The sequence below is a fragment of the Alternaria ethzedia genome (assembly GCF_023757985.1).
Source record: "Alternaria ethzedia strain BMP 0044 chromosome Unknown scaffold_25, whole genome shotgun sequence".
NCBI classification, from domain to species: domain Eukaryota; kingdom Fungi; phylum Ascomycota; class Dothideomycetes; order Pleosporales; family Pleosporaceae; genus Alternaria; species Alternaria ethzedia.
In genome coordinates this window covers 171551-193203 of record NW_026056218.1, presented here as the reverse complement: position 1 = coordinate 193203, position 21653 = coordinate 171551, and the positions used below count along the sequence as shown (strand labels likewise).

Genomic DNA, 21653 nt, shown 5'->3' with positions numbered 1-21653 from the left:
CCTCTCGGCACGGGACGGGATGCGCGTCCAAGACTTCTACGTCCTTCTTTTATCGGCAATCATAAGCGGTAGACTCTTCGCTGAGTCTGAGTACCTGCCAGATGTAGAGGAGACTACAACAACAATAGGCGCGAGCCCAGCTTCGGTCCCTACATCGGTTTCGCCTACTGCGACATCTATCGCTGGCGTGGGCGGCATTGAGTAACTTCCCAATTTAGAGGATTGTGATGTGACAGGGTACTAACGGTTGCATAGGCTTCGTCAAGGACCCGGCATTGCTCCAGTCGAGGGCGCACCTGCGCCTGTTCAGCAACCACCAGCCATAATTACAGCGATACCAGCTGCAGAACCTGCCCCAGCTCTTCCTGTCGATCCTGCACTTCCGATGCCTGCATTACCTGCGCCTGTAGCTATACCTGTTCCCGCTGTTGATCCTGTCGTCAATCCTATACCACCACCAGCTCTTGCGCCTCCTGTCAATGCCATCGCGCCGGCAGCTCCACCCATCAATGTTGCCGGAACTGCAGGTGCAGATGTTACGCGATTGGCGAAACCATTCAGCAACGTACCCTTCTACACCGTGGTGTGGGCCGAGACATGGATCGGAGGGACATATTCCACTTGGTGGCCATACACTATATCGCTGGATTTCAAGCCTCTTCAGACGAACGCCCCACTTCCAGGGTCAGGATCGATCGGTATGGGTACGCTCACTGGTAAGACAGGAGTGACGCGGACGATCGTGGTGAACGCTGCACCTACACAAGGAGTAGGCTGGGCCAAGGGCCTTGCTGCAGCTGTTGGAGTTGGCATAGCGGGCATGGCTGTATGATGACAAGTGATGTGCAGATGAGGGGCCTGATAATTTATGGAAGAAAGAGTTAGATTTCATTCCAGCTGCAGATTTGGATCTGGACATACTAGTTGTCATATATGGCACTTAAACGACTTACGATGCATGTATATTACGCGAAGTATGATAGCAACGGTCAGCAAGACAAGAAGTAATGGGAGACGAATGTTAGATAAGAACTAAAAGCTGCAAAGCCAGTGCGAAGAACCCCTTCATCCTAAGAACAAGAAGACAATGGAATTATGAGGATATGGTTTATATGGATGTCATCCAGCACCACCAAAGCCGGTCATCTCCGAGCTCGCTATACGTTTTCCAAGTTGTTGTCTTGATCGTCCCTTATCCTACCTCCCTCTTACGCCCTTGAATGTTTCATGACCAACCTAGTCGTTGCATGCATGGCGGCCCTGGGCGGTGAAGAAGCTCACGTCGGAGTGTTTTCCTCCAGCATTGCAGGGCTTGTCGTCCTCAAACAGCGGCGCGACGTTCAAGCAAGATCTGGTGCAGCCGCCATTGTTATCCTAACATTTTGGTCAGTCCCGTGTCTCTCTCCCTAAGGAGTTCGAGGCACGTACAGCGACACAGCAATGGGAGCCGTCCTGGTACAAGCACTGGCAGTAGATAGAAGCCTGGGTACCAACGGCCATGGTAAGGAGGAGGCCGAAGACGGCGGAGAGGCGGACCATCTTGACGTTGGTCTGGAAGAAGATGGAGATAGGTTGGTACGAAGTGGAGTAGGTGAACGAAGAGGGCGGGCCTATGTGCTATATATACTTCACGATGTCTAGGGTCTAGAGATACGCGCTGTCTTGTTGGCTTCCGGACGAATGCCTCGGGCTCTCTCACAGGTGACTGCGGTGGAATCGAGAGTGACAATTATCGCCATTGTTTCCCTGCTACTTTGAGGGCCGAACAAAATACGACCTCAGGGGTGTTCTGATAGACCAAGCTATGCGATGAACACGGTACTTACCTATGAAGCGCAAGTACACCTCGTATATCTTAACCACGTGTTGAAGACCAAGTCCTATCTTGGCTTAGAAAGACAAGCTCCGCTAAGCTAAGAGGTCCAGTGCTTGGGCCACTGTTAATGGCCACCGAAGTATCGTCGAGAGGTGTACCGATGAGGCTTTAGATCCTCTCGATTAGTTACAATTTGCGGTGTGTAAAGAACAGTTGGGGAAGGAAGCCGAGATTGGTACCTGGTTGAGCAGGTAGTAAAAGGTCCGAAAGAGATACACGAGAAGGTCCGAAAACAGACTAATCAATCCGCTTTACCCATGTTGCTATCACGATACTAACGAAATGCTTCGCCTTCAGGATAATGTGATAGATACAGGAGAACATGTTAAAAAGGCAGGTGATTTCGCCTCTGCAGTGAGGATATCACAGCGACCAGCAATACTTCCCTCACTACTTCAACACCCAACTCTACTTCAACTTACCCTCTCTTCTCAATTCGTCATCATGGTCCGCCTTCTCTCCGTCGCCGCGGTCTTCTTCACGATCGTGTTCGGAGCTCAAGCTTCCCACATCTGCCAATGTCTCTTTCAGGATGGCTCGCACTGCTGCGCCAGTGTCGTAAGTCTCTCAAAGTTCTTGGATATGAAAAGTGAGCTAATTGCGGCCTCGCTCCTTTACAGAACAACTTTGGTGCTGCGGAAGACTGCCAGGTTGTCTGCGTGGATAAGAAGCGTAACAAGGATGGCGCAGCCTGCAACGCTGGCGGCAAATGGTCCAGCGTTGGCGGCTTCACCGTTCAGTTCCGCGAGCCATGCCAGTAAGGCGTCTCTGGCGGAACAACCGTACTTGGCGCCAAATAACAATGCTGTTGGAGGCATGGTGGAGATGTGTGGATCATAATGGGAGACGGCGGCCTGAGCGTGATGGACTGAGAGTGGAGCGTATGGTCCTTGTGGATCGTCCGAGTCGTTTAGGGAGAAGGCCGGCTCTACTAGAATAATATGTCTGTATCGTCAATGTAACACCGTTCTCAACAATTGCAATGCCAACCGCGTGTAGAGATAGGTGTCTGAGCTCAACATGCTAACTTTTCATTGTTTTCACTGTGTTGGTCGATGCCAGTTTTGGAGTAAAGGAGTGATGGGTGATGAGGATACGACACTTTTAGTAATCACGGCGGCGGTTAGTGCCTCCACGTGACGCCTGCTGCGGCGGTAATCCCCCGCGGGCGGGGTTAGCATGCCAACGCGTTGTTCCCACCTGGGCAAGACCGAAGCGCCGACTCAACTTTGCGCTCTGCCTGTGCGATACCCGTACTCTGTATATATGGAGGCATTGGGCAATTGCGTTAGGAAATCCATCGTGCGATGTGTGTAACAGCCATAGAGACAATTATAATGATCTCAGGTCAACAAATGGCGGTGGGGTGATACCCGATGTATGTGGCGCGACTTTCACGCTACTCGCAGACGATCTTGCCCTTTTCGGACCGAGGCTTGGAATGTTAACTTGACCGCGAGCAGACGACGATACTGACGATAAGGTGACTGAGATCAATATCACGTACGAACTGCTTTGTATAAGATTCGGATCAAACCGACAGTGTTGTATAACATAGTTCTAAGCTTATCATCATCGACTGTCGGACCTCCGTCAGCGACAACTCCCCGAGTCAGCATCACCCGATCGGAACAAAGACAAACCAAGATACCAGCAACGAACAGCATACCGTCATAGAATCTTGAAGGAATATATATCGACTGGTAACCAAACGATTTGACCCACCAGGGCTGCAAATTGCGAGTGGTCAACCTCGAAATACATCAACGACGACGGTTCATCACTGCTATCGATCGACCATCTCCAATTCATTGCCAGGCTAGACAAACAAAGGGGCAAAATCATCGACAATGGCAACAGCATACTACTTCGCAGCACATTTCAACATGCCCAGAACGCATGCGACCGATGATGCATGGCCTTTCCCTGCAAGCACGCCGAATACCACCTCGCTATTCTCGTCCGTCCCAGTCACGCACGAATCAGTACAAGCGCAGTATTTTGCCTCAATGGCACCAGAAATAACCACAATGGAAAGGGGCGCAACCAACCCACAGCAAACCTCAATCCTCTTCCGTCTACCGGCAGAACTTCGAAACCAAATCTACGAAGAGCTCCTCTGCCCGAACACACCGCACCACAAAGATCTCGCAACATACTCCACGTCATCTAGACCTCCAGCGGTCTACCCAGCCATCCTCCGGACATGTCGCAAGATCCACGAAGAAGCCCAAGATCTACTATATACAACACACGTGTTCCACGCCCACCGCTCTCTCCTAACCGCCCTACCACATCTGACCTTACCCGAAAAGCCAATCTTGTCTCCAACGAACATCACGAAGATCACGCGCTGGCAGCTTGAACTACGTCTGGATACCGATCCCCGGTTTACCAGTAGTCAAGCTACGGCTGCATTCTCTGGCGCGGAGTTTCTTCAGGTCAAGGTTTGGCAGAGTATGTTTGATGGAGCTGATAATTCGGTCTTGAAGCTGTTCACTGGGGTGAGGGGCGTGGGTGTTGCGAAGGTTACGGGGTGTGATGATGAGGGGTTAGCGAGGTGGTTGGAGAAGAGGATGATGATGCCGGCCGAGGAGGAAGAGAGCAGAGAAGGGGGATGTTGTCAGTGTGGAAAGAAGACAGACGAGGAGATGGAGTGGTTTGGTGTGACTAGAGATGCTTGGACGTTCGGCAACAGATAAGGAGGGGAATAGCGTTGAGTCGACTTTCGATTGCGGAATGGACCAGTTTCCTTTCCCGGAGTTTGTTACGCTGACATCACTCAATCAGATCGATGAATTTAAACTATTGTTGTTTCGAAATGGAATGAATTTAGCTTCAACCTTGCGGGTCTACAGCTTTCACATTGGATGTGACTATCATTCTTTTTGGATGGGTATCAAGTGTTAGAGAAAGTAATCACAAAATAAATTCCAAAGAGTCTTGCTATGATCAGATGAGCAGCATATCGAATGCTGATCCAGAGCCCTACGTTGGATCAAAGTGATCTACCGCAGCTCTTCCCTCTCATCCTCTTCGTCGTCCTCGATCTTGGCGCAAGGGAAAGCGCACTCCATTGATCGTTGCTGCAGATGAGTATTAGCAATAAGATTCTCGTATAAACCCAGAGGAATGACATACCCTGCTTCCATTCCCACTCTCCGCCCAGGAACCGGTGTTACACCACGCTTCGGGGTGCAACTTCTTGCTCCCGCCCTCGGTCGCCCATTTCAGCCCATCGTACTCAAAGACCAGCGCATCTTCTCCATCGGAGCCGTAGATAGTCAACTTGGTGTCATCCACCAGTCCATCGATCTCGAAGATCTGCGTCGCGGAGACTTTCACATACGAGTTGCGCTCCGTCCGGGGTCTCGAAGAAGCGAGATCGATAGTGATTCCGTTCATGTGGTCTTCCAAGCTGTCGACTTGGACGTAGTTGATCTTGCCATCGCTTGTCGAAGCTGGTCGGGCAGCGGTCATGAGTTGCTTGTGGAAGAGGGTGAAGGTGCATTTGTCGACCAGAGATGTAGCGGACGATGACAGCAATGACTGTGCGTCACCGCGGGGGAGAATGCGCGGGGGCTGAGGAGGGAGGACGCGCGCTGCGCATAGTGAAGGCGTGAGGAAGAGAACCGAAGAGAGGATGGCGAAGGTGTTGGTGTGCATCTTGAAGACCTGCTTGCGAATGCTTTTGGTAGTGTTGGGTATTTTTTTCGATGAGAAGAGGAAGTAGATTTGATGACGCAGTCAGTCAAGTAAGGCAAAGACGAGCGGATAACCGGATCCAAGGCCAGCTGAAAGATGCAAGGGAGAGTGAATGCAGGTACAGGACGCGCTGACGAGCAGGTACTCTTGTACCTTATTAAAGCATAGAGAGATTTCGTTTCAGAGTAACTACGCCGGACTACCCGCTCTTCACCCTGTCTATCTGTTCATCGCTACTATATTGGTGTGGCGATCCCGCTTGAGTACTCGGACCATGCGGCGGTTGTGCAAGGCTGATATATGCGGGGTTGCGGCACGGTGGCTCAAATAGAGTGCTCTGGCGGCAACGTCAGCGGCAAGCATCCACCCCGTGCAATGAGGTGCATCATAGAGCCGCAAGGAATGTGGGGGTCTGCAAAGAATATGTATTCATGAGGGCGGCGCGGGTTATTGCGCTGGGCAAGGTTACGTGAGATGGGCGGTGCTCGAGGGTCGAGGGGCCCAGGAAATTGGGAGCGGCGCAATGAAGTCATGATCATCGTAGAGATGGCCTTACCATCCTCAAGGCATGCGCACCTTCGAGATGCTAACAGAGGAAGACGCAGATACGTCACATCCACGCTGGCTTGAGCTCTTGACCTCGGTGTTTCAAGTCTCTGATGTTTCCTATCCACAACGAAGATCCCTTGTTCTTCAAGAGACTGCAACGTTGTTGCCTCCTTGGTCCATTGTCACCGCGCATGAGAGCATCTGTGTATCCACGGCCACACACCTCAGAGCTCAGCAAAGTCAACTTTGTGCGCAAGTGGATGTACCGGCTTGGCCTCCGCGTGCTGAACGCCCTAGTGAGCGCCCTGGAGATTAGCGAAAGAAGGCTGGCAAAGATCCATGGATACCTACGGCTGATGCAAACGAGTCGCTGCGTCGCTTTAAAGGAATCGATATCAGTACGTTTGCCAGTTCGAAGCCTCTGTAATCATCCAGGCGGCAGCCATTGAATGCTGTTGGTAAGATATAGATGCAATACGGCTTTCGAGATAAAGCAAGGAGATTTGGGTTCGCATGGCCTCTTGTCGCAGTGTTGAGCAAGGGTTCAAATATAAGCGAGTGTTGAGGGCAACGTCCGTCTCATATTCGTACTTCTTTTTGACGAAAGCTTGAGTCTTTCAGGCCAGTGAATTTGCGCCCAGGTGCGCAACAGTCGCATGCAAATTCAGGGTCCATGGTGTTGGACGTGCGCAGGGGGAGAAAGGGCAATTTCGGGATGCCGAATCGGTAGTCGTGGGGCCGAGCGTCTCGAAGTCTGACGTTGAGCACACAAGTTGGAATTCGTCATTCTTCTCAACTCACTCACAGCCAAACACCGCCGTCGCAATGTCGCGCCCCTGCCAGCAACGGCGCGCCAGTGCGGCTGCGAACCGGAAATCCAGAGGGTCCAAGCCAACCGGACCGCCCCCGATACGACACAAAGCACGGCAAAAGGCAATACACAACGCTCGACGCAGCGAGCGCGGCGGAGCACGTGGCGGGCGTGGTGGAGGCCGCGGAGGAGGCGGAGGAGGCGGAGGAGGAGGCCGTGGTGGCGCAGGACGGGGTGGGCGAGGCGGAGGACGTGGCGGACGTTTTGCGCAGAAGAATGGCAGGAACGAATCGGGCCAAGACTTCATACCTCTCTCCTCTGGTGGCAACAACTTCGAAGCCCTCTACAGGTCCTCACGCAACGACGACTTTGATCTCGACATGGACGGCGACAGTTCCGACTCAGACCAATTCGGCGATGAGTTGCTCGACGGCGACATGTATGAGGCCGAGGATATCGAGATCAACGTGCAGGCGCCACTGCCCACGACCGGCCGGGGAATACAACCACAAGCGGATATAATGTTTACGGAGGCAGCCGCCGTCGCAGTATACAGGCAGCTCTATCTGCGCGATTACCCACTCAGTACCTCAACCACGCGAGTGCGCTACGGTCTCTACCAGGAGGACACCTCTGCCGATTCGGCCGCATACATCTCCCACGCACCATTCACAGCATCTCGCCGATCGAGCGTCATCAGCATCAGCAGCGACACAAGCGAAGAGTCCACGGATGGACCGACAACACCTGAGTACAATCCGGGACGCGACTACGTCTTCACGTTCGGTATGCACAAGGGCAAGCGGTTCACCGATGTGAACGAAAACTACATCAAAATGATCGGTGGTCAGTTATACAAATACAGGGACAGAAGACATGGGTGCCTTTTGGAGGCATTCGAGTACCACAGGCCGGGGCAGGCACGTCTTCAGCCAGACCACCCTCAAACCCAACAGACACAAGCTCAGCTATCGCAGCCACGACAGCCTCCCACACGGAACGCACAAGGGTCTCGATCGAACGCTCTTTCGGCATCAGACACATGGAGATTCCACAAAGGGATTCACCTGGGCAAGCGACTACACGACGTGCCTGAAAACTACCTACGAACACTAGAGGGCAATCCCCTGGTCAGAGACGCCTGGCCTGGCTTCAAACAAGCACTCCAGGACTTCAATGCCAAGACTGGTAGAAAAGGTCGGGTTTGATCACACAATAGCCGTACAATAGCTGCTACCACGTGGTTGCGCCTTCTACGAGCGTTTGTTGGTGGTCCAAGCGGCAATTTTGGGACTCACCTCACCTGGATGACTTACAACTTGCAGAACCATCGCAACTCACTGCGACTGCGACCTCTTGGTCTGAACTGTCTGAATGCGAGGGCTTTTCCCGTACTACACACTATAACGTCTCACCAATAACGATACTGCACCTCGCTTCACCATGGCGCGAACCAAGAAACGTGCGCGAATGGATCCCGAATTGTCGCAGTCTCAGCCACAGCTTCATACCAAGCGACAGAGGGGACCGAACGCCATGACAGCGCAAGCGGAAGAGGGGGCCGACGACACTACTGCGACAGACGATGTGCGATATATGAGAACGCAGCCAAAGGCCCAGGCACCTACCGAAAGCTCCCGAGCCAAGTCCTTTCCCAGTCAGACGTCTGAAGTCATTGACTTGACGCTGAGCGACGAGCTCGACGATGTATTCCCCGCATATTCGTCCAGGTCAAAAGCTCTCCAGGATCACGCCGAAGAGCAGCGCCACTCAAAGTACGCTCTACAGAACAAGACGACCGGAAAACTTGGCGAGCGCTCTCTAGGTCAATCCAGCGGCGGGCAGGGTACTGAAATCAACGAAGGCGAAGAACGATGGGCCATTCCCTCACTATCTGCAGATGTCCTTGCCCAGCGGCGCCAACAAAAGAAACAGGAGAGGAAGAGGCAGAGGAAGGAGGCGGCCATTGACGTCATAAACGCCCAACGCTCCTATGCGCCGGTCATGTTCACCCTCTCAGAGGCAGTAGCCTTTCTCTGGCAACCCCAGCTAGCGATCACCTACGATCTTCCGACTGGCGACTATGTACCTTGTCAGTAATATTCCTGTACGAATTGTATGTGAGACAAATACTGACTTTCTACACTCATCTTTAGATCCCGTTCATAGGTCATACCACTTGGGCGGTATGGGTCGGTACGAAGATACTCGTGCTGCTATGCATACAAGTCTGCCCTATCGTCCTTCCGGCGCTGGCGGACGCGGCCCTCGTGCGGTTGACCGTAGGTCAGACCGAACAGAGGCTCACGGTCGCTCCGCTTGATCTCAGGGCAACAACACGCGCTGGCCGATTGCGATGAGTAGGAATTGGGTCTTTTTGATTGAATTTTCACCACGGTCGCACTAGGGGAATAAGCATGCTCAACCGCGGGAATCATGACTGCCTTGGTATGACTGCCTTGGGTCTGGACATGATGTGACGCTTCAGAGATGAATTCGATGCTTGGTGGTGGAGAAGCAGCCCCATATATCAGAAAAACAATCTAAAACATACACCTCAATTGAACATACACGTGACGCTTGTTAGAAGTCAATTGAGCCTACGACAGACGGACGGTAGATGCATCAAGGTGCTATCCACCCGACACAGGTCATGGGCCAGCGTATCCAGGGCTCATGCTCCGTTGGCAGAGCTTCGAAGATTCCACTCATAACATGGTGTGTCCACCCTCTCATATACCAGAATCTTTCCATGTCGTGCATCAGAACGACAAAGTGCGCGTAGATGATGAGTGGCAGCGGATCGCATTCTTGGAGGCGATCGAGGAAGTCATCGCTCATTCGGTAGAGCCATCCAAACGCCACATGGTATTCACCGTCCTTGCCACCGTAGCGATTCGAATACATCTCCTGGAGGACGTCCACGCTGAGCACATTGTCGTCGCGATCAGAAGGCTCAGACGCGATACCGATGTGTTCTTTCAGCTCTTCAAGATGCCTTTCGAACTCGAATGGCCCGTCTGTTACTGGTAAAAGCCGACTTTTGTTACGGACTGCCGGTGCATGTGTCTTCGCGAAGTTGTCGATCTCAAAGGCGCTGAGTGTCGTGCGGATTCCACGAAACATGACCAGCCACTCCGATCTACCGTGCTTACCGAAAGCAAGGTATTCGCCAGCCTGTGGTCCTCTCGCCCAACTGACAAAGCAAATCAGTTGGACAGACTGAAGAACCGCATCGCAGTTGGAGGGGTTGAGTTTGGCTATTTCTGGAGTGACGAGTGCTAGCGCGCATTCGTAGTGATGGTTTGCAGTAGCAATATAGGATTCTTTGCGGTCTGGCCGGCATGAAGCGAGATGGAGAGCCGTGAATGCGAAGACAAGGTGTAGCACATGCTCGTTCTTAAATGCGATTTCCTCTGTGGACGATTGTACGCGTGCAGCGCCGGCAGGCCATGCTGATAACGAGTGGCATGTAGTTGTCGTCCAGTGATACGTGAGTTCAATCTCAGATAGTGGGAGGCCGCCGGGTTGTCGTAGGCCAGCAATTTCTGGAACGATAGTAGACGTTGCTGGGTACTCGCAGCGGACTTGCCGTCGTTTACAATTGGTACAGAATGGTTTGCCCTCATCGCACTAGGTATTGCGTTAGCACGTTGAGCGTAAACTTTGTCCTTCAACGAGAGCTCGGCATGCTGTATACAAGAAACCAATTCTGCTGCCTTGTTCAAGAGAGACGTCGCAAAGATCTTCGAGATACTCAAATACTATCTAGGTACGTACCTTGATGCGACGCGTCTTGCAATGAACACATCCAGCCCGCGACTTGCGATGAGACTTCCTCGTTATCTTTGATGTTCTTGCCGTAGCTTTCCCATTTTGCTCGTATGGAGAAGTCTCCCGTGAATTTAGAAGAGACCCTCCCCTCGAAGTTGATGTGGCTTCCGTGAGTGGCGAATCTTGTTGCATGTTGGTGTTGTTGATGAAGATGTTGAGACGCCAGAGTGCGTATTCTGAGCGAGGAGCGCGTATTAAAAGAGACGGCAACCGCTAGTGGCATGCATGGATGTCATTGCTGCTAGCGTGAACCCCTTCCGCGAGGTCTGCGCAACGCCGCAAGCATCTCCAGCACAGGAAAACTCCGAAAACTGACCTGATTGACCCCTTCCCAACGCGTCACCTAATCAGGAGCCTTTTAGTAGCTAAGCCACCACGATGAGTGCAGCGGCGTTACATTGATCGTTGCTGATCCGATGCGGGTTCTTCCCTCCGATGTTGACGCTAGTGCGCCAGCTCTCGCATTCGCTCGTGTCCTCTTAGAATACGCATTTACCAGGGACGAATGTCTGGCACACCTATCTGGCTCCACTTAGCACAACTTAATTAGAAAGATAGTACCATGAAAAGCTCTTTCTCGTGCATTGTGCCGAGTTTAACCCAAACTAGCTGCGTCAGCAGTCTGAGTGCACATATAACCACAGGATGACCCGCTGCTTTGCTCCAAGTTAAGCCATCTTCACGTTTCTCTTCACGAATTCTACTCCGAAGTACCGAACACCTAATCGAGCGAAGTAATCATAATGGGTCAACCAAAGCAATCCGAACCCGTCTACAACAAGCCATCCACAATTTCTTCATCGGCCTCATCGACCCACTCGATACCATCCGTACCACCACCGCCCTACTTCAAGTCGCAGTTCATCTCCCCGTCCTCGTTCAAGTCCGCAGTAAATGCCAAACTCGACAAGCCCGCCGTATCCCTCTTCCGTCTCAGCATCCGTATCTTCCAACTCGCTTTCGCACTTGCATCGGGCATATCCTACGCCATCGAATTGAGCCATGCAACGAGTACTTCGAAGACCGACTTCATATTTGCGCAAGTCGTCTTTGGGCTTACCCTGTTGGTTCTAGTCATCGACAGTGTAACAGTACGCAACTACCGTGTCACTTGGATCCCGGAATGGATCTTGGCGGTCTTATGGATTGCCTCTTTCGGCCTCTTCTATACGATCTATTCAAGCGGGGACATCGAGCAAGGGTACCAGAATGTGGATGTGGGGCGCATGAAGAGAGCTGTGTGGTGCGACCTCATTAACGCGCTGCTGTGGATGGGAAGTGCACTGTTCTCTTCAGTAATGTGCTGCTCGGGAATCAAAGCCACTATCAAGGCAAAGATGGAGAGACGAAGACAGAGAAAGGAGGCAAGGCGGCAAGTAAGCGAGGTTAGTCAGATGGAGCAGGGCGTTATTGACGCATGATGTACAAATCACAGAGCGGGATTTAATATGAGAAGAGGACGCATATCGATTACTAGTACTAGCGAAGGACATGCATACTTGGTATATAGCAAAATCATCCAACCACCATCATTCCACGTCAATCAAAGCAGCAATTATATACACACGAGAGATCAAATCATCTACTGGGATGATCGGACCTGCTCAATGCGGACGTTGTCATCCTTCTCGTAGCCGGAAGTCATGACGTTCTTCTCAACGTGCTCAATGTCGATGTGAGCAACCTCAGCCTCATCACCATCGAAGATCTTGGCGACCTCCTCAAGAGTGGGACCACGGGTCTCGACGTAGAAGACAGTGACGAAGATGAGCTCGAGGAAGATCCAGCACTAGTTTTAATTAGTAAATAGTTCATCTTAGAGATTGTAGTTGCAAGACTTACGGCGTAGATGGTGTAGAACTTCCAGGTAGGGTGAAGGTTGTCGAATCCGAGAGGGTTGACGTATTGGTTGATGGTCAGGGCAATCTGAATGAACAAGTTCATGATCATGAGACCCTTGGCACGAATCTTGAAGGGCAGAATCTCGACAGTGTAGGCGACAAGCAGACCAGACCAAGCCAGCGCGTAAGCGACGGAGAAGATCCAGATCATGGCAATGACGGCCTGACCAGCAGCCTTGCTCTTGGTAGCCTCTTGTTGAGACGAAGCGATAGTCCAGACGATGAAGGTGACGCACATGGCTGCGGTGGCAGAGATGAAGAGTGGGCGACGACCAACGCGATCAACGAGGAGAGCGCAGGAGACGGAGACGATGAGAGAGAGAATGGTAAGACCACCGTTGATACCGAGCTGGGTGTCAGCGTCTGTGATACCAATGGATTTGTAGACATCGGTGGCGTAGTAGGAGACAAGACCGTTGCCAGACCATTGGGAGAAGAGACCGAGAGATGCGAGGAGCATGAGCCTGTACCTGTTGCCCTTGGTCTTGAAGAAATCGAAGTAGGAGGAGGTCTTCTGGTACTGGAACTCGAGGCGGAGAGTCTCCTTGATCTCAGCAAACTCGAATTGGACGGTAGCGTTGTTGGCATCGCCGTTGGCGTGGTACTTGGCAAGAATGGCAAGAGCCTCCTCGTTCCTCTCCTTGGCGATCAACCAACGTGGGGACTCAGGGATGAACCAGATAGCGGCCAACTGAATGACTGAAGGAGCAGCCTGGGTAAGAGCGGGTACACGCCAGCACCAGTCGCTCTCAATGCGCTTGGTACCGAAAGTCAACCATGTGCAGATGATGGCACCAACGTTCCACAAGCAGTTGTAGACGGCGGTGACACGAGCACGATGCTGAGGGTGGCAGAGTTCGGTAAGGAGCAGGGGAGACGAGAGTTGAGCAAGCGAGTTTCCGAAACCCATGAGGAAACGTCCACCCATGAAGTAGTCGAGGTTCTTAGCGGCGGCCTGGATGGAAGCTGCGATAATCATGATAACACACCCGAAGGTAATGCAGGCGCGACGTCCAAAGCGATCGGCAACGAAGGGAGCGACGGGAAGCGAGGCAATCGAACCGATGGAGTAAAGAGCAGTCAAGAGACCGAGAGTGTCTCCCTTTGGGTCGCCGAAGAACTCCGTCCACTTGGGCAGAATACGAAGGTTGTTCAACATGGAACTGGGGTGGGTTAGCTTTGGTCAATTGGATAACAGTAATGGGAAGACTTACCCATCGTAACCTGTGGTCGCAGAAGCGATACAGATGAAGAAGGCGTAGAAGTAGAGCTTGCGGAGACCGGCGTCGGACCTCCAGTTGACTTTCTTGAGGTGAGGAGCTTCAGCCTGAGCAGCTTCGACGTCGGACCTGCTCTTCGCAACGGCACCCATCTTGGGCGTGAACTTCTGGTAGAGACCCATGGCGTCCGACTCTTAGTCCGTAGACTGCTTGTTGAATCGAAGTAACGAGGGAATGAGCGAAGGTTGGTTTTGAAACACACAACCTTACACTGTCCTGGGCAGCAGGGTATATAAGCTGTTGACTTGTCGGGTTGGGCTGATTGCAGCTGAGCCTGGATAGATTGAACATGTTGGTGCTTCATATATATGCCTCCCAGCCTGCACGATACTATCCTCGCAGAGGACCTTGGCTCCAGAACAACGGTCTAGCGGACCGGTTAAATTCGACTGGAGAAATGTGTGGCACTCTGCGCGGATGAACCGCCGTATGGGGTAGAGTGGGCGGCAAATTGCCCAAAACGGTGGGGTCAAGGGTAGCTTGCCCAGACCCCAAGCTTCGTCTTGCCCATGAACGGATCATCTTGTTACCAGTGTCAAGTCGGCCTCGGCGCGCGGGACGGTCAGCCGTCAAGAACAACAAGAAGCCTAAGCAATGAGGCTCATTTGTCTTGTGATGGAAATGTTGGACCTGGCCTGATGGATACATACCTACAGTGCGACAAGGCCCGCCAGCCCGGTATGCCCTCGTGAAGCTCACCTGGGCAAGGACAAGCCTCCAGCCGCGACCTTGTTCCGGCTCGGCCATACAGGCTTGACACTTCCGCCAACCTTCTCGAAGGTCGTGATCAGCTGCGAGAGTGTCGCATGCTACGGTTGAATAGATTAACCAGCCACTAACCCCTTACTCTAAGCTCACGACTCCAGCGACCGAGAACGTGGGTCTGACAAGCGCATTTTCAGGGTCTCCCCATAATGATTGGGGCCAGCCTGGGGAAAACAGCAGAGCACGCGGAGCCGAGGTGATGAGGCGTGGTTGGCGGAAAGATGGAGCCGGATTTCCCCAGCCTGCTAACTCGATGATGCCCCGAACACGTGATGGATGGGAGGCACGGGCTAGCGCCGAACGGCAGAACGCTCCTTCGTTCATGGCCAATCCAGCTCAATAACACACTCCGCGGAAACTCCACATCTGCAATGCGATATCCCGCTTTTCTTCTTGCACCGTCAGCGCCTCGAGCCGTTCCCCAGAGGTTTCCCCAGACAGCTTCCCCAGAGATCAACAACAGCTAACGCGCTCCGAGGAGACCTCACGCGATACATTGCAACTGCTTCACCGGGCTCATTTAACACATCCTACCATCGTCTTATTTGATAGCACATGCTGCAAGCAGCACCATCCCTGATTAGCGTCCTGTCAACGTGATTCGGCCACCGTATAAACGGGCGGTCTCGCTTACGCCTGGGCGATGTCTGGGCCAAGCCGCCAACGGGTGGCTGGCTCTTCTTTGAATGCCAATCTTCCAACACTCTTGATCAGCCGAAGACGCCATAAGGTAGATGAGATCTAAGCATCCCGCTGCCCAGCCTGCACCGGCTGAATCACAGCAATTATTGAATGCGTTGCCTGCAGCTTCCCACGGCCCTGAACGCCCTCGACTCCTTCGCGGGATGCTCTGGCCGCTGTGCCCTTCCTTTGGAATCCACAAGAAAGGGCTTGCATGCGCGGCTGATGCGGCAATTGCTTCTTCAATGCTTGTTAGCGATCCCGAACGGGCTTTCAGCAGACTTGGCTACTCTTGCATGCCGTGCCCGCCCGCACCTAAGCAATCTTTGCCTGCGTTGGCATTCTGTCTTATCGAAAAGTCAAGTCTGACTGCATCAAAAGCAGCCATGTCCGATGCATCGCCCAGCATGGTGGGTTTGTGTACATTGAGGGCGCCTAAAGGTCGCGCAATCACATCGCTTTGTTCTGTGGGTTAACTAGCATCACGAGATGGGCAGGGTACTCTGTCGGATCACCCCAGACAATGTGCACGGAGTCAGCCCAAGTATCCACAACGCCCACCAACACCGAATCCTTTGAACCTCGCTTCCAGCCAGAGGAGCCACCAAAGCTGGGAATAGTCTACAGTAATCATGACTATGTGGTGTACCGATGCTGGTTTAGTGTACTCCGACTCCGATCATGCGCAGCCACTCAACGAGATCCCACGCTCGGACCGTCGTAGTTGTCGGGATCTCCAGCCGTTCTTTCCTCTACAGGGGCAGAAATCAATGAATGACCGTTCGAGGCGGCTGCGCGAGCACGAGATCGTTGAAGGTCCTAACCAAAGCCTCCGTCCCGTTGGCCGCCGTCGAACACCACAAGCGCCGCGCCACGAATCGACACAATTATCCTCAGAGCCTTGCCACTGGGGTATTAGGCTAAAAGGCTTCTCATCACGACTCGGTGGCTGCTCTAGTCGAGCCACTTGGTAAAACATCGCAAGAAAGCCAGTTGGGACGGTCAGTGCCGATTCGAGGTGTAATAGTTCGTCGTATGTCGTAGTGATCGGACCCAGTCCTCCATTTCTCTGGTTTAGTGGTATGTGATCGCCGTCCATGGACGTTCAGTCCTCTGTCTTTCACTCATTTGTTACTTCTAATAGACCTGAAAATAGACATGCGAAGAGACTGCCCATATCCTGGGCACAATACAAGAATAGCCTATACCAAACGGCTGCCAGCCTCCGATCTTTCATCGTATCCTGCCCCGACGCATGATATCTGACGATATCGACACGACCTTCGTACAACGGTGTATGATATGTGCCATCTGCAGATGTCCTGCGGCTTTGCTTTTTCGGCCAAGCAAGTATGCGCATCCTGCGACACATCGCAGTGCTCAGAGCATACCGTGTTCTGCGTATCAGCTGGCGCCATGTCTCGTTGTGTGTGCGCCGTTTGTATACCCGCCGAGCGTTGAGCGCGAATACGTCGGGATGCTGAGCACAACACACCCCCATATCTTGGGTGCACGCATCTCAATCAGATATGCCTCATGCTGACCGTCAGCTCGCCATTGATCTTGACAAGGAAATATGAGCTGCATTGTTCCGAGTAGGACCGCGTTCATTTCATTTCTAAACGCTGTGTCGACACCTATACGCCGGTAATCGGACCGAGAAGTAATATCATGGCCATATTTCGCTGTGTCAATTGATCGGCCTTCTGACCTTACGCACACTTTCCGGCGAATGGGTATTGTATTTGTTAACCTTTGTTGTATATGTCACAAAACTGCGAACAAGGACTACAGTCTCGGGGACCCCGTCGAATCCACGCTTTTGGGTCAGACGCCACGTCCACGAATTACAGGTTATTCGCGCACGATAGACCTTCTCAGCTATCTAAGACAGACACCAAAGCATCCGGGAACTCAGTCTTTTGCAGGACGACAAGTTGTTCTCAAGTCGAAGCAACGAGGCAAGAGGCAATGCCGAGAATAATGCTGCAAGCCACGACGGATGCTGAGGAGGAGCGTCCTTAGCCCAAACACTGTATTGGTTGGGTGCGCTTACCAACTGTGCAACTCCCATCCATTGCCTCTCCAGCTCGGTTTCCCCAATGACGAGGACAAGGTTGTATGCGCGCGCACTGTTTGTATGCGTCAATTTGCAGACAGGAAAACGAGATGCTCACTAAGTCGCAACAGCTGATCATAGGTTTCTAGTTGATGATGCATACCGACGAACGAAGCGCTCATATTACGAGACTTGCGCACACCACAGACACGGACTACAACGAACTGCAGACACGGGACTGCTGGAAGAGTTGTACCCCACCACAACTGCGTCTTAATCGTATCGCGTCCGCCAGACTGAGTGGTGTGAACAGTCATCACTATGGTAGTCGTTGATGAGCTGGGACTGTTGGAAACGATGAAACCCTTCGTTGAACGTCAGGCCTTGTGCGTATGGGCTCCAATCGAAGAGGCTACCGTGTTGCGCGTGATGGCTATGCAGGCAACAAGTGCAGGTATCGTTGAAAATGAGACAGAATCTGGACCTAGTGCCGGGCTTGCGCTCTGTCGATATGTACGGAATGGGAAACTTTCCATGGTTGACAGAGGCGTAGGGCAGGCGATGCATGCAGCATCTACCTAGGCGCACTCAATAACGAGGAAATTCTTTGCCCACCTCGTAGCTTGCCAGCAGTTTGAGGCATTGCTAAACATCATATTTATAGGTGTATATGGCTTCCGTCAGCTTTTTGGCTGTCCAGAGACGTGAAGATGTTCTGTCATCGTCTTGGTCAGCTAAAGTGGGTCCTTTCGCGTTCCGTGGACTTTCCGCGTGCACGCGCCGTCATCCTTCGCAGTGCATAGCCACACTCGCCCAATAGTCTCTTGCGCCCAGGACGTTGCGACCACGATCAGCAAAATGTGGAGCAGTAGCGGTTTGATACGAGGAAAGAAGTCTTGGGGCCGCGTCTGAATTCTTGGGTGTGCCACCGAAGGCGCGCAGTTGACGTCCTACACCATCCAACTTAGCAACAACACACTTCGGTCCCTATCTACTCCACGTTCGCTTTTCGCACACACCTTCGCTACCAGTAGACATTGCATCATCTATCGGATCATGTTTGCGAAAACAGGCCTTCTTCTACTGACTGCAGCGGCGGGAGTGGTAAGAGGCGACTTCATGGTCTACACAGAACCGCCAATTCCCACGTCCGCCATTCCAACCTTCGCCAATCCATCCGATGTACGTTGAGCGCGAACCTGGGAGTCTACCGCTGTACTGACAACTACGCAGGCCCAGAGCTGGACCACCTCCGTCTTCCTCAACGCGCAAATAGCGTACGGTCGCTTCACGGAATCCCTCGGCGAGCCCTACCAGTCCTCTCTCACGTCCGCGCGCTCCGAAATCGACGCCTTTGTCAGCACCGCCTCGAATTACAGCATTCCAGCTGAAGTCACCATGGCCGATGAGACCCCCACATACTTCTCCAAGCCAGATTGGTATACAGCCCTGCCGAGTGCGGCGAGGTCGTTCAAGGAACAACAGGTCAGCGATCAGTTCAGCATCGTGAGGAACGTCATTGCGGCGAGGGCTACCTCCACGACGGGTTCCGAGGGAGCCGCGATGCCGACTGCACTTGCTGGACAATGGCTGGGGGCTGAGTTCGGCGTCATGGCTGCGGCGGCTGCGGCCGCCTTCTTGTGAGGAACACAAGAGATTTGACCATGGGTAGATCGCATTCACACGAATAGAGTTCTAGACTGCAATTATGCCCAGGAGGCATACGTCAAGACTATGGATTATGCTATACAATGGATATATGGCGCGAAGAATGCCAATGAACGCACCTGTGCTCCCAAGGTGCAGTCAATCTGGAGTCCATCTAACATGTAATGCACTGATCAGCGTAAGCAAACCAGAGACGCAACATGCTAGCACATCGACCCAAGTTGACGTACGCCCGTCGAATCCTTCGTGAAGAACACACCAATGACGCACGTCGCTATACGCAGATGGCCCACTCATGACTACGCATTCTTGGCGACAATGGCATGCTGATCTAAGAGACAGAGACTATAAGAGTCTGTAAGAGGGCATATAGAAGACCCTAGGAGATGTGAAGCAGCCAGATTTACTCTAGCAACAAGGAGTCCATCCGTCTTTCCACAATGTCGACTTCCGAGCCAACCCACCCACCTCAATTCCGTCCCTTCTCAGTCCACGTCCACCCCATTCCTCCGACCGAAGCAAAGGCATGTGCATACGAGCGCCGCCATTCCAACTCTGCCAAGTGCAAGAACGCCTTGGTCTTTGTTGGTGGGCTGGGCACTGGTCCGCATACAACCCACTACTTAGGACCCTTGAGCGACGCCTTGGAAAGAGCGAGTCTGAAGGAGGGAACTGATGTACATTATAGTATCTGGGAGCTGAGAATGCGAAGTAGTTATACAGGGTTCGGATATGGAAGCTTGAAGGAGGATGCTGAAGACTTGAAGGTGTTGGTGCAGTATCTGAAGGAGATTGGGATGAAGAAGATTGTGTTGATGGGGAGTTCCACCGGTGAGTCTTTGCCACGGAGAGGATATACTCTTCTTCGGTTTTTGCTAGTTGCTGACGAGCAAGAAGGATGTCAGGCCATCATGACATACGCAACTACCCTGCCAGCGCCTCCCCCGGTTGACGGCTACATCATGCAAGCCCCAACTTCAGATCGCGAGACAGCGGGACTGCTCATGCCACAAGACCTCCTCTCCGCCAGCCTCAAGCACGCCGAATCTCTCATTGCCAAAGGGGAAGAAAAGACCATCATGCTGAGCTCCTTCATCCCACCAATCATTACGTCTCCGGTAACGGCATACCGCTGGCACTCTCTAGTCTCTGTGGGAGGCGACGACGACTTCTTCTCTTCCGATCTACCAGTTTCCGCTCTCCAGTCCACATTCGGCAAACTGGATAAGCCGACGTTGATACTGATGTCAGAGAAGGACGAGATGGTACCTTCCACCGTGGATAAGGAGGCTTTGCTGAAGAGATGGGTTGATACGATTCCAGATGGTTTGGCGAGTAAGCAGTGTCAGGTCATTCCATTCGATGCTGACCATGAGCTCTCTGGTGGTCAAGCAATGCGGTACTTCATCGAGACGGTTGTCAAATTTCTCGAGGGAATTGATGCGGCATCAGTTGGACAATCATGAAGATAGTCACATTGATAAATGTTGTCTCGAGATCTCTCTTCGCTAAAGCACAACACCACTCATTTCACCCTTGCTTCTCGTCATGGTCAAAATGACGTCAGTGGCCCATCTGCACTCCACCCACTCATCGCACCTTCCCGTCGCGCATGTGCATGCGCAATCTAGCGACCCCGCTATGTCATGCATCCAGGCTTCCAGGTTTCTGGTTCAACAAATACACTATTTAATCGCTAATATCTAGTCTATGTTCTTTCTTTTGACGGTACCCAGGGCGAATACCTACAGCGCCACGAACTAGCTACTTCCGACGGCAACGCTACCGCCCAAGATGGGTATACCGTACTCCCGCCAAATCAACGCTGCATTCGAACAAGTCACGCCTCTTGTTGCGGCGGGTTTCAAGGTTCTCCGTACAACACGCGATATCTCGATCTTGCTTGCGGTCATCCAAGTCCTTACCGTTATCCTCTTGGGCTTCATACTCGTTGCGCTCGTCCTGCTTTTATATTGTGTGAATCCCGATTTGGAGGTTCGTCTTTTTCCTACACAATATCGGAGACGATGATGTTCGATGCTGATACCACACAGGAGGAAAGAAAAGCTATCGTAACGCCATGGCTCCGGTACTTCGCTAGTATAACGTTATGGTCGATATTCAAGACTTTGTTCTCGATGGTATTCGTGATGGGGCTTGCAGCGGCAGCGACATGGCACTTTTTCGTGGCGAAGCAGTGGGTGGAGGATGTGGAGTACGACGCCAATGTCGATGCTGACAAGGCGTTGTCGGATTTGGATGGAGAAGGAGCAGGAGAAAGTGGAGGAAATGGGGGCAAAAAAGGGAAAGGTAAGGGGAAGAAGTAAGCAGAAAGTGCATTGGAAGTAGCATTAGTGTGATTTGTCAAGACGCCCGGTGTTAATAAGAAGACTACGCAGGACTTATTTGACTACCGTAAACATTACCTGTACGACAATGAACACAATACTCGCCGGTATGTCTCCAAAAGCTACATCTGGATGTAGCTACTACTGCTACTGCGTCTATTCCAGCCCGTTCTGAC

General features: G+C 52.4%; 7 protein-coding genes across 7 annotated transcripts; 4 read left to right on the top strand and 3 right to left on the bottom strand.

Annotated features, from left to right (window-relative positions):
* Positions 1-4884: 4884 nt before the first annotated feature.
* On the bottom strand, positions 4885-5857 carry J4E87_008237 (uncharacterized protein; the record flags this gene model as incomplete). The annotated part of the gene is made up of 3 exons (XM_049379828.1): positions 4885-4962; positions 5018-5551; positions 5849-5857. 3 exons carry the CDS (start codon positions 5855-5857, stop codon positions 4885-4887), a joined length of 621 nt encoding a protein of 206 aa, XP_049230395.1.
* Positions 5858-6803: 946 nt separating this feature from the next.
* Positions 6804-9041, top strand: J4E87_008236 (uncharacterized protein; the record flags this gene model as incomplete). The annotated part of the gene is made up of 3 exons (XM_049379827.1): positions 6804-6808; positions 6988-8143; positions 8433-9041. 3 exons carry the CDS (start codon positions 6804-6806, stop codon positions 9039-9041), a joined length of 1770 nt encoding a protein of 589 aa, XP_049230394.1.
* A 525-nt stretch (positions 9042-9566) lies between these two features.
* On the bottom strand, positions 9567-10570 carry J4E87_008235 (uncharacterized protein; the record flags this gene model as incomplete). Its single annotated transcript, XM_049379826.1, has 2 exons — positions 9567-10489; positions 10519-10570. The coding sequence occupies 2 exons, from the start codon at positions 10568-10570 to the stop codon at positions 9567-9569; spliced, it is 975 nt and encodes a 324-aa protein (XP_049230393.1).
* A 1787-nt stretch (positions 10571-12357) lies between these two features.
* J4E87_008234 (uncharacterized protein) lies at positions 12358-14078 on the bottom strand (the record flags this gene model as incomplete). The annotated part of the gene is made up of 3 exons (XM_049379825.1): positions 12358-12564; positions 12618-13839; positions 13891-14078. The coding sequence occupies 3 exons, from the start codon at positions 14076-14078 to the stop codon at positions 12358-12360; spliced, it is 1617 nt and encodes a 538-aa protein (XP_049230392.1).
* Positions 14079-18517: 4439 nt separating this feature from the next.
* Positions 18518-19105, top strand: J4E87_008233 (uncharacterized protein; the record flags this gene model as incomplete). The annotated part of the gene is made up of 2 exons (XM_049379824.1): positions 18518-18643; positions 18695-19105. The coding sequence occupies 2 exons, from the start codon at positions 18518-18520 to the stop codon at positions 19103-19105; spliced, it is 537 nt and encodes a 178-aa protein (XP_049230391.1).
* Positions 19106-19569: 464 nt separating this feature from the next.
* Positions 19570-20595, top strand: J4E87_008232 (uncharacterized protein; the record flags this gene model as incomplete). The annotated part of the gene is made up of 1 exon (XM_049379823.1): positions 19570-20595. The coding sequence occupies one exon, from the start codon at positions 19570-19572 to the stop codon at positions 20593-20595; it is 1026 nt and encodes a 341-aa protein (XP_049230390.1).
* A 328-nt stretch (positions 20596-20923) lies between these two features.
* J4E87_008231 (uncharacterized protein) lies at positions 20924-21456 on the top strand (the record flags this gene model as incomplete). The annotated part of the gene is made up of 2 exons (XM_049379822.1): positions 20924-21124; positions 21184-21456. The coding sequence occupies 2 exons, from the start codon at positions 20924-20926 to the stop codon at positions 21454-21456; spliced, it is 474 nt and encodes a 157-aa protein (XP_049230389.1).
* Between the last annotated feature and the right edge of the window lie 197 nt (positions 21457-21653).